This window comes from Ursus arctos, unplaced genomic scaffold (assembly GCF_023065955.2).
Source record: "Ursus arctos isolate Adak ecotype North America unplaced genomic scaffold, UrsArc2.0 scaffold_15, whole genome shotgun sequence".
NCBI lineage: Eukaryota > Metazoa > Chordata > Mammalia > Carnivora > Ursidae > Ursus > Ursus arctos.
In genome coordinates, this window is record NW_026622819.1 from 41888338 (window position 1) to 41906027 (window position 17690).

Consider the following 17690-nt stretch of genomic DNA (forward strand, 5'->3'; position numbering starts at 1 on the left):
CTGCAGCGCCCTTACTAGGGGATTTCCTAGAGCTCCCTGGACTGTCTGCTCCATGTGTGCAGGGCCTTGTCAGCCTCTCCCCCTTGTATCTACAGGGCCTAGCACAGAACTCGGCTCTCACTGAAATGGGAATAGCGAAGAGCAAATGAGATAACGAATGAGAAAACGCCGTGTAAACCGTGTTGGGCTGTGGTATGCGAGTCAGTGTCATTATGTGATTCGTGGGAAGTCCCTGCTCTCATGGCTGCTAACGGGAGCACCGTTACCTCTCTGTGTCGCAGCGTGCCCAGGGATCAGGAGAGTATCTCTGGAGGTTCTGGGACATCTCAGAGGTGACCCAGGAAGGGGCAGCCGGCCTCAACAGACAAGAGCCCACGCTGCCTGCCCTTGCTCTGGGCCTTCTACTTGCAGCAGAGCACACAGTGATTTCTCTCAACCCCCCTGCTTCACTTCCTCCCCTCCCTGGCCCCTGTCAGCAGTCTATTCCTTGCCTCCACTCTCCTCCGCTGGGCCCGGACAGCAGCCCCCTTCCCAGCCCTCCAGCTGCCATACTGACTGACTGCCTTTCTTCCGCTGCCTCCGTGAGCTCCTTCCCAGCCTGCGGTAGGGCAGGCGAGGCCAGCCTTGGTCCAACATTCCCTTTCTTCCCACAAAGGCTGTGCTATGCCTGGCAGAGCTGAGCAGAACAGCCATGGCTTTTTCCCCGGAGCTCTTGCCGCTCGCAGTCTAGGGGGATGCTTTCCAACTGCACTGTTCATGAACCTCAGTGCCACCTCTCAGCTCCCTCCTGCTGAGGCCTGATGAGAGCATTCTGTGTACTGTGTCCTGTCAGAAATGCCATTTCCCCCGTGACAGACACTGCTAGATGTCCTAGTATCACCTCCTCCCTTCCGCCCTAGGAACAGGATTCATTTTGAACTGGGCATGCTGCTACCTGATGAAGACTGTATCTCCCAGCTTCCCTTGCAGTGAGCTGTGGCCTGAGCTTCACTTATGTGCCCCAGGACATCCACGAAGAAAGTGTCAATCACTTCTCGGCCTTTTTGCTAAGGTCAAGTGTAGGAAGAAAGTGTCGGAGCCACTTTCTTGGTTTCAAAGACTATTCTTTTAACCACTATGTGATAAACACAGAACCATGTCCACCATGGGCAGCTCATAAGATCTGTTAAATCAAAGGTTGATTGAATGTTTGGAGTACTTCTGGCCTGGTTGGGGGTGGGACCTGAGGAGGATTCCTCGCACTTACCTGTGTTGTAATGCTTCGTGCAGTACCTCAAGTCCTTCTCCTCTTTCAGGATGAACTGGGGTAGAGTTAGTCCGTCTGCCACCTGCACAGCTCCCTGCTCCTGCCACTCGAAGATCAGGTCATTCATGGTATATCCAACTGGAATGGGGGGTCAGAAGAAGGGGCGGTCACCACCCAGAAGCACTTATTTGAAGCATGTTGGAGTTGGTTTGGGTTAGAGACTGAGAGGCATCACGCACTAGAGGGAACACATGAGACCATGTTGCCTCCCCACCACCCCCTCCCCACTACCCCCTCCCCACGCCTCTTCCACCCCTCTCCTTGCCTCCCCTGGAACCAAGGAGGTTCAAACTGGTTTCATGGTTTATATCTACCCCGTGCCCTTCTCCCTCACTTCCTACCCCTCCCACCATCCTACATTGGCTTGTCCTTGCGCCTCCACCTCCTACCGCCGTGGCACTAGTCAGTTCACATCTGCTATTTGGCCTGCGTACCATCTTTGCAAGCTCCCTCCTCTGCTCACAGCAGCTCTTCCTCAGGGGAACAACTCCATAGAATGCTGTTCTGGGACTATCAGCTGGGAGCCAAGGTGTTAGATAAAGACTCAAGTAGACCAGTCAGATGCTCTGTGCCAGGACTTGACTCTTGAGTCAGGTGACACAAGGTTCAGAGTTGGCTGGCGCCAGTTCCCCTCAGAGGTGCTGCCCCACCTAAACCCGCAGCCTACATCCTCTGCCCCGTACATGTACTTTCAGCCTCTTTTTCAAGTCCATGGGGAAGCTCTATGTCCTTCCATTTAATTCTACGTTTTAAATTGGATCTATTTCTGTTGGCAGTGAAAGAAGTCAGCTCCCACCTCCAGTAGGTTCACTTGTGACCTCCTACATAAAGCCCTCTCCAATGCCCCCTCTCTTTCCCAGTCAGAAGGAAGCACTCTTTCTGCCAGGAGGCCACAACATTTGGACTTCCAGCAACACACTTACCACTTGCTGCCCTGTGTTAGAGCTATTTGTGCAGCTAGCTGTCTATCTCCCCAGCTGCAGGGAGCATCCCTGTGAGTTCAAGGACCATGACTTATCCAAGCACTTTTTCCTCCATTCCCGGAGAGCGTATTCACAAGGGACATGGAACAGCGCCTCTTGGGAGAATACTGCTGGCTCCAAAGCTGGGCCTCGGCCAGCCAGTAAGGGGAGGGGTGCTTAGATTTCCAATGCATTTTCTATAGCAAAGCCCCGCCCCCCCATCTGGTATTTTGGGCTCATACAGTCATCTCTTGGGTCCAGCAGTTAGGAGCAGCTGTGTGGGAATTTCTGCAGGTCCCATGGGTAAAGGGAAGTCTGCATGCAAGGGACTCACAGCTTTCCAGTTGCATGATACATGTCTGGACGTCCATGGGGAAATTCTTCAAGTCCATGGGGCAGGCCAGTGTTAGGGTGATTCTGAGAAGAGAAGGGAGTTGAATGATGCTAGAGCCACGGACCAGGGAAGCTGTGCCTCTGTTCTAGTAATTACCAGAAAATCAGTTATCTCAGAGTGGTCAAGGAGGTCAGGGCACTAGTGTCTATTGAAATAATACATGTATATTTCTACATTCCAGATATGGGAATGGAGGCTCAGAGAGATACAGTATGTTGCCTAAAGTCACACAGTCAGTGAAACTTCTGGGTTTCTTTGGAGTCTGTCTGGCTTCTAGACATCTGCCTTCAGCAAGTGGCCTAAAGGCCTGGAGGCCTGGAGCTACCCCTGATCCCTACTCTTCTGCAGAGGCTAAATTCCAAGTTGAGCAGCCCTAGGCCTCAGGCATCCAGGTGTACCTGTAGCAGGGGCTTCAAGTGGTTCTTTGCTGCCTCCCTTCAGACACTGGACTCATCAAACGTTATTTTAAAGAGGGCCTTGCCTTCTGGGTGTCCAAACAGAGCTGGCTCACATCTGTGGGCTCATGCTAGGGTCAGTTGGGAAGTGGTGGGTGCCCCAGGCTTCTGGGAGAGCTGTCTATTTTGGGTTGTCAACCCTTGTGGAGGCTGAGCCTTAGAACCAGAGGGATTCCCCTTACAGAAGCAAAGTCCAGTTCAGGCTAGGATGCAAGGCTTCAGCTTGAAAGGCTGTGCCCACATCCGAGTACCTGCTGCAGAGAATAGAGAGGAAAGGCTCTCAGAGCCCAAAGAGGCTTAGATCATCAGGCCAACTCCTTCATTTGACATTTGAGAAAACTGAGGTACAGAGAAGGCTTGGTTGGGACTCCTGCAAGGTCACCCAGTGTGTGATGGCTCGAAGGCAGGATTCAAAACTATGTCTCCTGGCTGTTGGGTTCTGAGCTCATGTGTTTACTTTCCGCCACTGCTATTCTGGAAAGCACCTCACTGGTGGTGGTCTAGTGACATTTGGTCACTGGCACCTCGGCTGTACATGGTGAGTGCACGGCCCTGTGTCAGCTTCCTCCCTCCAGCTCACCCCCACTGCTCTGGATCTGGGCCCCATTTAAGCACAAGGTTGAAGCAAGAGAGGGAAAAGGGAAGGGAGAGGGAGGGGGAAAGTGAAGAGAAAGTGAACAGAGTTGAATTTCTGAAGATAAAAGCTGCAAAGTGGGGCAGCTGTCACACTAGGTTAATTTTCTGAAGTTGAATGACCTTGGGAACATCACTTTCTGCTGATTTGTCCCTCTGTCATGCTGCATGGGGCTTAGCTTTGTAGAGATACCAAACCAGCCTGGCAGCAGCAAAATCCAAGCAGGGTAACCTCTCCAGCCGCAGCCAGTCAGGGCACTGGTGGCCATCCTGAGCCCATCACCCTTCCTTCTGGGTGTGCACCGCAGGACGGACTCCAGGGTGAGGAAGGCCACGTCTGCCTCTGGCTCCTCCCAGCCATCCCTTCCTCTGTGCCTTCTTTCCTTGCTGAGGTTCTTAAGTCCCTTCTCCCACCTGGCCTGCTCTCAGGAGTCAGCCTGAGTCCAGTCACATCTGAAGGTTAGGACGGTTGCAACCTCTCCTATAGGCCTGGACATTTAAAGCTCATCTCTTTTTTTTTTTTTTTTTTTTTAAAGATTTTATTTATTTATTTGAGAGAGAGAAAGATAGCGAGAGAGAGCATGAGCAGGGAGGAGAGGGAGAAGCAGGCTCCCCATGAGCAGGGAGCCCGATGTGGGGCTCGAGCCCAGGACCTTGGGATCACGACCTGAGCCAAAGGCAGGCGCTGAACTGACTGAGCCACCCAGGTGCCCCTTAAAGCTCATCTCTTAATGGAAGCAGAGAGATTTATTCCCCCAAAGACCTGGAGGGGGAGGAGGAGTCATTTAGGGCCAGTGTCCCTTTGAAGCTCTTGGAAATAAACACATATTCATTCATCAAACGAGTGCCTACTGAATGCTGTTTGATGTTCTGCTAGGCACTGAGTGGGCGTGGGAAGCTCATTAACAAATTGGAATCTGGCGGTGCTGCTAGGTGGCTGGGGAAACTTTGGCAAGTCACTTAAATGTTCAGATCTTTCCTGTCTAATCTGCAAAATGGGCATAATAGAAACTATTTCATGGGATTGTTAGGAGGATTACAAATAGTGTATGTAAAATACCCAGCCTAGTCCGTAAACTCTCAGTGAATGCTACGTATGTAAGAATCTAGCATGGGCATTGGTCATGTTCTCCATGACTTGGGGGAGGAGATGGGGAATTACATGGGGAGAGTTGGCAGGAAACTCTGAAAGTTTGCCCCTAACCAGTATCTCTGTAGGATACCTCCCATCTGGGAACGGGGTCCCAGCTTCGTAGACTCAGTGCAAGGTATGGAGGATGGAACGGGTTTGAAAAAGGGAGGGAGCAGGCCTGGCTTGTTTGTACCTGTGAGAGACCTGGCAGGCCCATTCTTGTTGAAGTTGCTATGACTTTTCAGGCTTTGTGCCTTTGCTCCTGCTATTTTGTTTTTTAATTGTGATAAGAACATTTAACATGAGATCTAGCCTTTAAACAAATGTTTATGTGTACAATACAGTATTGTTAACTCTAGGTACAATGTTGAACAGCAGCTCTCTAGAACTTACTCATCCTGAGTAACTGAACACCCCTGCTGCTGAGCACTGTCTTTGAATTCTCTTTTCCCTTCTTGTTTTATTGCAATGCTGGGTAAGGTTAGGGGCCTAACTTCAGCCCTTCTGTCTCTAAGATGCTTCCTCGGTTCCCCTGGTTATAACAAACCGCTCACCCCTAGGAATTTGCCCCGTGTGTTATTCTTACTCCGTGAGTATAATTTACAGAACCATGCAGAGGTGTGAGGTTGCCCTTGTCCGGGCCTGTGCAGCCCTGCTGGGCCCACCTCGTAGCGTCTGCTCCCTGAAGTCCGTGGGACCAGGTGCACCCTGAGGAGGATGGCGGGGGTGAATGGTGTGGAGCTTACCTGATGCTGTAGAGGACATTTCCGTTCCGGGAGATCCTCAGCAGCTTGTTGTCGGTGGTGATCTCGTGGAAGTGGGCCCCCTTCTCGTTGGCGAAGAACAGGTCAGGTTTCCAGATGGAATCCAACATGGATGGGTCCAGGTCCAGGGAGTCATCTGGGTATTCATTGTAGGCCAGCCGGGGGTCGTTCCACTGTTGCCGCAGGAAGATGTTGACCCTATAGTCCTATAGCCAGGAGGTAAGGAGGTAGTCAGGTTAGGCCCTGGGATGCCAACTCTCGGAGGGCCTGGGTGCTTTCATTCAGTGCTCCCCAAAGTCCCTTCTGGAGAATTCTGAGTATGGTTGCATCTTCTGTGGGTGAGACATGAAGTCTGTGCCTCAGGAAAAAAGTCAGGGGCGTCATCGCTGAACATCCTCTCAATGCCCTATTAAGTATATTCAGCTCTGAACTGAGATTATTTAAATGGTATTCTTTTGAAAAATTTTAAAAATAAAGCTCCACCTGACATAATAAACACCTGTTTTCACCCTGTTGACACTTCGTCACATTTGCTTCATTTTTTTGACAAGAGAAATAGCACATTACAGATAAAGTTGAAGTCCCCCTTTTTATTATCGAGGCTGTCAGGACAGCAATTCCCATGCACAGGAAAGTTTGAGAATCACTATTCCAGATAGACTGACGGAGCAAAAGGAGAGGCTAAAATCTGCTGTTTGAGCATTCAGACCGTTCTGCCTGAAGAGAACAATTAATTCCCAAGTGGTGAAGGAAGGACGAGTGAATTCCGAGGTGCTCCTGCTAGTCCTGGGGTTCATACCACTCTGTTTCAATCCCAGCCTTCTGCAACCTTCTATCACACATGCTGACTTACTTGTTTGGAGAGGATTTTCTTTTTAATTTTTTTTTTTCTAATGCAAGCTCACCACTCAACGTGGGGCTTGAACTCATGCCCTCGAGTTCAAGAGTTGCATGCTCTGCCGATGGAGCCAGCCAGGCGCCCCGGGGGAGGATTCATAGATGTTGTAGAGTCACATCTGACTGGGTTCTAAACTCAGTGCTAAGTCTAATGCCTCTCTGATGGGCCTGTAGTGTGGCTATTCTGCTGAAAACCAAAGTCATGATTGAACTGATTAGGGAAATGTTCCACTAAACCAAATGCAACTGATTATTTATTGTGGGACTTCTCGGAGACCTTAATTATTTGTATGTATGCTAATTATTTGTATGTATCTCCAAGAGGGGAATAGAGTATACATTTCCCTGATTTATTTTGGGCACGGAAGTCTTGCATTTTGTACATGATGCATGTTAGGAATTGCCATCCTAGCTGAAATTCCCTCTCCCCGCCCCGCACCTTCGTTTCTTTTCTGGATGCAGAAACTGAAGTCCAGAGAGTTAAGACTGACCCAGTATCACTCTAAAAAAGGCAGGTCAGAGTTGGTTCTGGAGTGCAAGAATCCTGACTCCTAGTTGAGGATTTGTTCAACTGGTCCTGGGATTTCTGAAAGAGTCCATTCAGCAACCAATCACAGCCCGAGAAGCAGTTCATGGTCTGGGTGGTTCTTCGTGCCAGGAAAGTGGGTCAGGAAGTTAAGAAATATTTCCGTGAAGAAATGTTTTTAGTTTTGTCAAGGAGGCACTGTAAACCTGGGACCCATGAATATTACGATACTGCAAGTAGAATTTGGGGTTTATTTGTGTTTTCCCAGGAAGAAGAACATGGCTGTCTATGTTGGATTCTCAAAAGGGTGTATAGTTCCCCAAAAGATTAATAACCTCGGTTCAAGTCCAGCTCTGAATGCTGTCCTTCCAGGAATAATCTCCACACAGGAGCACCTGCTGCTGCTTTCCCTGAAGGTGCTGGAGAAATGAGATCATGCTACATTTTCTTTTCCTAATCACTCTTGATCTGTCATCAGCAGGGATGGACTAAAACAAACGACCCTTCTCGTCACCCTCACCCTCACCTCTGCCAGTTCCTCCCATAGTACATGCCTCATTCTGTTTGCCTCCAGAAATATCAATAGCTTCATAAAGTGTTCCAAGGTATTTTATAGGATCGTTCTATAATTTAATTGAAGCCTCTCCCTCAAGCCCCATAGAAAATGACATTTGATCTCATAATCTCATGTCTTATAAGTCCCATGGTAGAGGGGGAACTCTAGGCCAGACCTGGATGTTGATAGTTTGTTTTTCCTGCTGACGGTAATGGACAGCTCCCAATCTGGCCTCCTCTGATCAGGAAATTAAGAAGTAGCCTCTCTTTCTCTCTTGGATTTTATGTGAAGTGTGTGCATTTGTTTATGTGCGTGTATTTGCGTGTGTGATGGGACACTGGGCAAATCATGTCAGAGGAAACAGACTATGAGTGGTTGGGCAGGAAAAGCCTCCAGTCCCCAAACCCCAGCTGCACTTTCGAGATTCTTGCCAGTGACATGTCAATCCTGTTTATGTGGCTGGAAGGAAGGAAAGAGAGTGGCGTTTCTTAAAATGGTCTGTTAGGCACCAGGCGCTGTTCTAGATACTGTCACACATATTTAATCCTTGCAAAACCCCTGCAAGCTAGACATCCAAGTTCCCATAGTGAGGGGAAGGGGCCTGAGGTTTGGAAAGGTTGTGGAACTTGTCCAAGGCCCAGAGCTAGTAAGTGGCAGGGCTGGGCTCTGAGGGCATGTCAGCCCCACCCACTGTTCTGTCCCACAGAGGCGGGTAGCCAGTTGTGCGCCAGGGATACTCCTCTCTCGTCCTCACTGCCTCCGTGAATTCTGCCTGCTCAGCTTAAGTGCTGTCTCCCGCAGGAGCCTCGATGCCCCCAGGCTTCCATGGCCTCTTCCTTTTCTGATCTCCTAGCAAAAGAGAATCCCTGGAAACATGTCATTTAGCACTGCGTGTGTCTTATCTTCTCCACTTGATCCGCAACAGGTTGAGAGGATGAACCCGACCTTACATTTCTCCTGCACCATCTCACCTTCCCCCCCAGTCAGTGCACCGAGGAGCTACCCAACACCCAGAAGGAGGAGGAGGCAAAGCCAGAAAAAGTTCGAGCAGGAACAGCTTTCCTCATTTAGAGTGGAGAGACAGAGACCTAGAGAGGGAAGGCATTTTCTAAGGTCACAGAGCAATTCAGTAAAGGACCTACGATTGGAACCTGAATTTTCTTCTCTAGTGTTAAAGGGAGTTAGTTAGATGAGAACCCTTCCGAACTGAATAACTAATTGTTACTAGTTTAATTTTTCCGGGCACAGTTAACTGAGCATCCACTGAGTGCCAGGCACTGATCTAGGCACTGGGGGATCTGCTGAGACCAAGAGAGACACATTCTTGCAACCACAGAGCCCAAGCGTAATGTTGATACCACACGGAGACAAGGGCTCCCATGGGGATTAAGTACAGCGTGCCAGGGAGGTGCAGAAGACAGGCGCTCCGGCTAGACTGGGGACTAGTGGTCAGGGAAGGCTCCAGAAGTGATATTTAAGGTGAGACCAAATATAGTTGAGCTAAAGAGGACAAGCGCTTTGGGGCAGTAGGAGCTGCATTTTGGAAGGCCTAGCAGCAAAGGAGGGCGTGGCCCTTCGGAAAGAAGAGCAAGGAGCTGAGTCAGGGGAGGATGCTTGCAGGGCCTTGCTAACTGTCCTGAGGAATTTGGACTTCATCCTGAGAGGCATGTGGAGCTTTCGAAGAATTTTAACTAGGGGAGGGCATTATGACATTTGCATTTTATAACTGATATTTTTAAAGTATTGTATTTTTTCTTATTATAAAAGTAAATGCATGTTGATGGTAAAAAAGGTAAAGGCATATCCCTTAAAAGAAGAAAAACCAAATAAAAGCCGTAGGGTCTCAATGAAATGGCTAATGAAAAGTGAGAGCCGGAGACCCGGACCATGTATTTGGTGTCCTCGGGCAGCTTGACTCCTCCTCCCGGCAGCCCCCGCTCTGCCCCGCAGCAGCTGCTGCCCAAACAAGCTGTTGCATCGATTTCCTCCTCTCTGGTTGGGAAACAGCAGTAGGAAATGCAGTTTGGAGGAGATCGATGTAATTGGTGTACTAGGCTGAGAGCCAAAGGCTGTTTTGCTTCCTTAGCCCTGCAATCACACTGGTCTGTGCTTGACATGCCAGGGGCCCTGTTCAGGTTCGGGGGCCAGAGGAACTACGTTTGAGTTCTCCACCCTAGAACCTCCGGTTCCAGCTCCGGCAGTTGGCTTCCAGGGCTCTAGCTCTCCAGGGTGGCCCATCGAAGTCTGAGGTGGGAGGGATTTCCAGAGCTCCAGCTCAGTCGTCTTTACCATCAACTCACCCATCCTCCCTGTGAGAGTCCCTGATGGCCTGCTTTCCGGTAACTGGGCAACCGCCTTGCTTCTAAGACCAAGGGAGAGCAGTAATCCCTTCATTCGCTCATTCTGTCATTCAGTAAACAGTATTGGCGGCTTCCTGTGTACCACCTGCAGTGGGATCTGCCCCCTGCTGCCACCGCCACCGTGTCTAATTTCAGATTCTAACCTTTTCCAGTAAACTCCTCAAAACTCTGTACTGTGGCAAAAGAGGAAGCATGGAGTGTTTTAGTAGGAAAGAGCCCGCGTGAGCGTGGTGGTGAGAAGGGGATGTAGGTGGGCAGGATGTTGTTACCATTGCAATCAGAGCCAAGAGACAGCGCCCAAGCCCTGGATAAAAAACAAGATTCCTAGACCTTCCTAGGTCCTAGCATTCCGGCTCTCAAGGGGTGTCTCTTCTCTACACTCATTTCTACTCTATAAACATATATTAGGCCTGGAATGGTGAGGATGGGGGCATAAGGTCTTGATTAATACCCTCAGACAGTTCAAATTGTCTAGCAGGTGAGGCGAGATATGGACACAAATATCTACCATACAAAACTGACAGGGATAGAGGTCTAAGGGGTTCTAAAACTTTGCTATTAGATATTGCTCTCAAGCCATTGAGATCATTTCCAGCCAGGCTGGATGAATCTGGAACAGCTTTCAGGGAGAACGTGACATTGGAAATAGCCCCTTTCAGTTTGCTCCGTCCTACTGAAGTTAGCATCTCTAGGTCTGGTGTTGCTCTGAGACGGGAACTCTACCTAATTTCAGCTGGAAGGGAGGCCAGGGATGTGTGAGAAGTCCAGAGGTGAGGAGTCAGGCTCAGAGCAGGACGGGACTTGAGGACTGGGGTGTGGCCTTGGAGTGTTTAGATTGGGATGTATATAGTTGCAGGTCAAAGGGATCTCATGTAGAAGGAAGAGCACAGGCAGAGGTGTGGAGGTAGGGGCATTCAGACCGTTCGGCTTCACTCAACCACTAGCTGTATAAGTAATAAAAGTTCCCCCTTATTGAGGACCTACTGTGTTCTAGGCATTGTGCTAAGCATGCCACACATTTCATCTCATTTTATCTTTAAAACAATCCTATAACAGGTATTTTCAACTTAAGTTATAGACAAAGATTCAGAGAGGTTAAGTAATTTGTCCGGACTTACACAGTAATCAGTAAGGTTGGAATTCAGATCTGGTTTGTCTGATTATACAAGTTCATGCTCTCAACTCCTCTGCTGTGATAAGGCTGTGAAATGGTTTGATTTGAGACTGTGGATATCTTTAACTGCCAAACCAAGGGGTTTGGATATCTTTAACTGCCAAACCAAGGGGTTTGGATTTTATTGTGTAGTCAGTTGGGCACCGCTGGGGTCTTAAGCCGTGGAGCAATATCTCTGTTTGACTTCAGGAAGGTATGCCAGGAATGACCATGAAGTCTTGGAAGTCAGAGAAACAGGAACAGGGAGCCCTGCTTTGAGGCATTTGTGGCAGTCCAATATGGGCCAGTAGGAATGGAGAGTGGGGTAGAAGAGAGAATCATCACCACCATCGTCAAACATTACAGTTAGAAAGAACCTTTGGAGAATTCTGTCTCAACTTTTTCATTTTACACATGGCCCAGAGAGGGAAAGGGACTCTCCCTGGGCCACACAGCAATTCAGTGACTAAGGTGGGACTTGCATACAGACATCTTGACCCCATCCCACTTCTTTTCTATCTCCTTGTACACCTTTGAGGGCAGGAGAAGGAGAACCAAGTTGAAGGTGCCATTGAGCAGGCTCTGCTCTCTTTGGAGAAGCTCGAATGTGAACTTGGCTCTGATGGAATTTGGGATTAGCATGAGAGCTGGACCAGTCTGCTGAAAGCCAGGGACCAGGGGCATCAGAGTAGAAGATGCCCAGGCTTGGTTCATGAGCTGCTGCTTCCTTTCCCATCTGCTGCCCTTCAAGCACTTCCTCAGACCTCTGAGAAGCACTGTGGAACCAAAGTCATAGACTTTGTCAGACAAGTCAACCCCAGCGGTCCCCAGTTCTGTGAGAGTAAGGACCTGGCTCATTGGTACCTGCAGAGTTTACGAAATTCTGACCAAGTGCGAGGTCCTGTGCTCAGAGCTTTAGTGAACACTCTCTCCAAATTCTCACAGTAATGCCATTTTACAGACAAACTGAGACCTGGGGATATCAAGGGCTTTGTGTAAAGTTAGTGACTGAGCCGAGGCGTGAATCCAAGACTGGCTGACTCCAAAGTCTGCTTTTAAGTAGTACACGGCATTGGCTTCTTTTTATTAATAATGCATCCTCTTTAGTTTCTGCTTTTTACCCTTCAGACACCCTCACTGTAATTCTGTTCTTTTTTTTTTTTTTTTAAGATTTTATTTATTTATTTGACAGAGGTATAGAGACAGCCAGCGAGAGAGGGAACACAAGCAGGGGGAGTGGGAGAGGAAGAAGCAGGCTCATAGCGGAGGAGCCTGATGTGGGGCTCGATCCCATAACGCCGGGATCACGCCCTGAGCCGAAGGCAGACGCTTAACCACTGTGCCACCCAGGCGCCCCTCACTGTAATTCTGTTCTATGACATTTGGCATGAAGAGAAGATTCTTCTCCCCACTGGACAGATGTGGAAACTAAAGCCCTGAAGTCTCAAGCTCCCACCACGCATTACTGGTAGATCCAGAATTGATAACAATGGTGCAAATAATACTAATATTGGAGACTGAGACTTTGCCACATGTAAGGAATGATGCCAAGAGCGTGATGTGTGTTATTTTATCTTCATAATAATCCTGTGATGTAGGTTCTATTATCATTCCCATTTTACAGTTGGATAAATCAAGGCACACAGAGGTGAAAGTACTGTTTCTGCCATCACACAGCGAATAAGTGCCGAAGCTGACATCTGGACCCAAGACGCTCACGCCAGAGCCCACGCACTTAAGTCCTAGACTACACTGCCCAGGATCTCCTAGCATTGCCCCGAGTGAGAGTTTCAGGACACCTTAATGCCATCGGATGCTGCCTGTGGCTGTGGTTCGCAGATACCCGCAAATATCAGGAAGTATTAAAAGGGGCAACAGACCCAAAGCTTCTGCCCCGGGTCCAGCAGTCCACTAGGGCTCCTACCTCATTCCTGATGTGACCCTTACATTTGACCCATCGTCCACTCTACACTCAAGTCTGGTGCTGGCAGACTCCCCAGATCCCGACCCATTGACTCCTTGGCTCCAGATGCCGGCTCTGTGGCTTGAACCTCTCCCAAGTCACCACCTGCCTGGTGCATTCTCATTCGGATCCTATGCAACCAGAGACACATGTATTGTAAAGAACTGTAGATGGTTTGGACCAGTGAAGCTAAGCATCTTTGTTTGTCTTTAGGGGATCACTAAAACACAGCGTGAGTTTAATAATTACATAAAAATGCTAATAGCAGCTACTTTTATTGGGAGTCTAGCATTTGCTAGAACTTTATATGCATTGTATCTCTAAACCTTTCATCAACCTAGCACATTGGGTATTCTTATCCTCATTTTACAGGGGAGGAAACTGAAATGCAGAGAGGTCAAATAGAGGTTAAATGTCTGGCCTATGCTTGCATAGCTAGTCAGTGCTAGAACAGGGATATGAATCCAGGACTGTTTGGCTCCTAATTTCACGTTCTTTTCATGATTGCATGCTTCCTCTCAGTTCCTTTTTTTTTTTTTTTTTTAAACCAAGTTCCTACATGGGTAGGTGAAAGAAATATAGTAGATGTAGTATACTGGGATGCCACTGAGCCCACGTGACAGGTTGGCTCATGCATATCCTTATAGTCAGTAGCAGGTGGAGAACTTTGAATTGGGATATTAAACAGCGAGGTGGCATCATAACTGGTTGCCAAAGGGTGCAAATTGGGGGTGGATATTAAGCTGGAAAGAGGAAGGAGGACAGTGTTGGCAGCATGGGGCGCAGTGGTGAGACATGCCGCTAGCACATTTGGAAATATGGGAACCAGGTTGCTCTGTGTGGGATAAACTAACAGTAGAGAAGAATTTTCGGTAGAGGAGTTTGGCAAGGCCCAGCATCAGTCACAATGTCCCACGTGTAATCCTGATGATTTAGGACAGGACTGTGCTTGTAATTTAATAACTGGAACCCTAATTTACTGTACTCTGTCTCATTTAGAGAACGGTTTTATAAACATATGGGAGATACTCATTCGGTAGTATGAGAAAGGGTGTTTGAGGAGCAGGAGTTTGGCAACTGGTAATCTAGCATCATGTGGAGGGGGGAACACCAACATTTTCAATCTTGCAGAGAGGGTTTCTGTGTGGTGAGGCAGGGATGCTTTCTTAGATCTCTTTCTGGCCTGGATGAAATTTCCCTTGAGACTGTCTGTCTTCTTTTCCTCCAGTTCCACGTATGTCTAATGGGACTCCTGATTGGCTTCCCCAATATTCAAAGAGTGGCAAGGGAGTGCTTTCATGGAGGACATGAGCATTCTTATTACTTGAGTGGAAAGCCCCACTGTAAATTAAATAACGTGGCAGTCTTATTTACCCACTTCAGTCTTTTGTGGGTTTGATTGTCATGAGTCAGCCTTTCTGAATTCAATGATAGGGAGCCAACTCTGAGCTGTCCTAAATTCCCGATTGCAATGCCCCCCTCGGTGGTGTGCTGGGAGAGAGGCATCCTGCCCTGTTTTCTGTCTGTAACAGACTCTAATGGCATTTATGAGCCTTCTCTCCTTGGCCTTCTTTTAATATTCAGTTTACCAAGGTTTTGGGGAGTGCTGAGCCGTATCTAATTGGAAGACATTTAATAGACTTTCTCTTGGATCCCCCAAACCCAAGAGTATAAAAAATGACCTAGCATTAGCTATGTAGAAAGACTGAAAGTGTAATGGAAAAAAGCAACAACAACAAAAAGGATCTCATCTAAAATAGCAGCCAACCTCACAAAATGTCCACGAATAAACCTAATAAGAAATATGTGACTCATAGATACTTAGGAAAAACCCCCCAAATTCTAAAACTTTACTGAAAGTCATAAAGGGATACCTAGATAAATGGGGAGACGTACCATGGTTTATATAATATTGTAAAGATGTCAGTTCCACCCAAATTAATCTATAAATGCAATGCAATTCCAACAAAAACCTGAGGCGATTTTTATTAGCCTCAACAAGCTGATTCTAAAGTTCATATGGAAGGGAAAATCATAAAAGAAGAACAACATAAAAGAACAATCATAAAAGAAGAATCAACAAGCTGAGTCTAAAGTTCATATGGAAGGGAAAATCATAAAAGAAGAACAACAGAGAATTTTTTCTACTAGACATAGAAACATAACCTTAAGCCATAGTAATTAAAATAGTGTGGTATTGGTGCAGAAACAGACAAATAGAGCAACAGAACAACACCCTGAGACTGGAAACAGGCCTAGGTCTATATGGGGATTTAGTTTATGAGAAGGAAAGCATTTCACAGTAGAGAAATACTGACCACTTAAGAATAATGACGGGAAAATTACTATCTAATCAGAGAGAAATAGAGTTGAACCCACCACCAAATACTTTATAGAAAAGTGAAACCAACTGTATTAAGGAGGTACATTAAAAAGGGAAACCTATAATATTATTGATAATGCCCAGTATGCAAAGAATATGCAAAGATGCTCAAATTCACTAGAAGTCTGGAGTGAAAATTAAAAATGACAATGAGATACCATTAAAAAAAACTCCCATTTGGTAAAATGAAAAGGCTTGATAATATCTTGGGTTGGCAAGGATAAAGAGAGATGAACACTTTTGTGGGGACAGTAAATTAGAAGCTTCTTTGGAAGTGAGCTGGGCAATGTGTCTGTCAAAATCACCAAAAAGTTGCATGTCCTTTGATCAAGTCATTCTGCTTCTGGAACATATCCTGAGGAAACGTGCAGAGTTATGTACGAGAATACTCTTTGTGGCATTGTTTTTAATAGTAAAAAGCTGCATAAATGTCAAAGGTCCATCAGGAAAAGAGTGTTTTTGTTTTTTAAAAATCTTATTTATTTGAGAGAGAGAGAGAGAGCACAAGCAGACGGAGGGGCAAAGGAAGAGGGAGAAGCAGGCTCCCCGATGAGCAGGGAGCCTGTCACGGGACCCCATCCCAGGACCCTGGGATCATGGCCTGAGCCAAAGGCAGACCCTTAACCGACTGAGCTGCCCAGGTGTCCTGAGAAAAGTGGTTCAATACCACAGAACGATGGCCTGTCCTGAGCATGGGATTTTAGCTTTTAAAGATTTATTTATTTATTTATTTGAGAGGGAGAGAGAGAGTGCAGGGGGAGGGGCAGAGGAAGAGAGAGAATGTCAAGCAGACTCCCCACCGAGTATGGAGCCCCATATGATTCAGGGCTCCACCTTACAACCCTGAGATCATAACCTGAGCCGAAATCAAGAGTTGGGCACTTAACTGACTGAGCCACCCAGGTGCCCCATGGGGCATGGGATTTTACAGGTAGGCCATAAAGCTTGGAACCCGATGAAAATTATGTGCCATATCTGGCATGTGGTAATAATAACCACCTCTTACGTTGCAAGTCGGCATTGTGCAGAGAACTAGGAATGAGTTAGACCAGTATGTAGTGATGGGGAGAAACTCCAAGACACGGTGGGAAGGGAAAGAGCACAGTCCTATTCATACAACAGTTGTGCATATGTACGTAAATGTATGCACGATTGAGCAAGGTAGTAAGATGTACATGACTTGTTTCTCTGTAGTGCTTAACTCAGGATAGGACAGTGGGAATTAGGGGAGGGAAGCAGGGGGCATTCCTGTTTTCTTTCTCTCTTTTCTTTTTTATTGGACTTACTACAAAAGCTTGTTTTCATCTGTTACTCATGTACTTAAACAAATGTTCCAGAGTTCAGCTGTCGTAGCATAGTGTGAGTCAACACTGGGACATGGCTACCTAACAGGAAATGTCTTTGAAGTGACATGCATAGAAATGATTTTAGGGTTCTGAGGAGGTTCCCTGGGGTGGCCTTGGGGAGGCAGGGATTGAGGGAAAAACCAAGGGAATGAGATTCCGGGCCTCTGCTCCACTTCATCCAGAATAACCTGGTTTTGTTTTGTTTAATCACTTTGTCGAAGTGCTACATAAGATTTAGCTTAAAACTGAACTGATCGGGATAGCATTGAAAGCGTAGATTGCTCTGGGTAGCATGGACATTTTAACTATGTTAATTCTTCCGATCCATGAGTGTGGAATATTTTTCCATCTTTTTGTGTCTTCCTCAATGTCTTTCAAGAGTGATTTATAGTTTCTAGAATGTAGATCCTTTACGTCTCGGGTTAAGTTAATTTCAAGGTAACGTATGGTTTTTGGTGCTATTGTAAATGGGATGGATTCCCTAATTTCTCTTTCTTCAGTCTCATTATTCGTGTATAGAAATGCAGCTGATTTCTGAGCATTGATTTTGTATCCCGCCACATTACTGAATTGCTCTATAACTTTTAATAATTTGGGAGTGGATTCTTTTGGGTTTTCCATATAGAGTATCATGTCATCTGCGAAGAGAGACAGTTTGACTTCTTCTTTGCCGATTTGGATACCTTTTATCCCTTTTTGTTGTCTGATTGCTGTTGCAAGGACTTCTAGTACTATGTTGAATAACAGTGGCGAGAGTGGGCATCCTTGTCGTGTTCCTGATCTTAAGGGAAAGGCTTCCAGCTTTTCCCCATCGAGAATGATATTTGCTGTAGGCTTTTCATAGATGGCTTTTATGAGAT

General features: G+C 47.1%; 1 protein-coding gene and 1 long non-coding RNA gene across 2 annotated transcripts in view; one reads left to right on the top strand and one right to left on the bottom strand.

Moving 5' to 3' along the window:
- LOC113263985 (uncharacterized) overlaps positions 1-17690 on the top strand; it is a 389471-nt gene that overhangs the window by 23620 nt on the left and 348161 nt on the right. The window lies entirely within an intron of this gene.
- GLRA1 (glycine receptor alpha 1) overlaps positions 1-17690 on the bottom strand; it is an 80527-nt gene that overhangs the window by 17062 nt on the left and 45775 nt on the right. Inside the window, exons 4-6 of the mRNA XM_044388531.2 lie at positions 5629-5852; positions 2603-2685; positions 1247-1384 (exon numbers count right to left, since the gene is read on the bottom strand). Coding sequence (XP_044244466.1) covers positions 1247-1384; positions 2603-2685; positions 5629-5852 — 445 coding nt within the window. The remainder of the gene's footprint in view (positions 1-1246; positions 1385-2602; positions 2686-5628; positions 5853-17690) is intronic.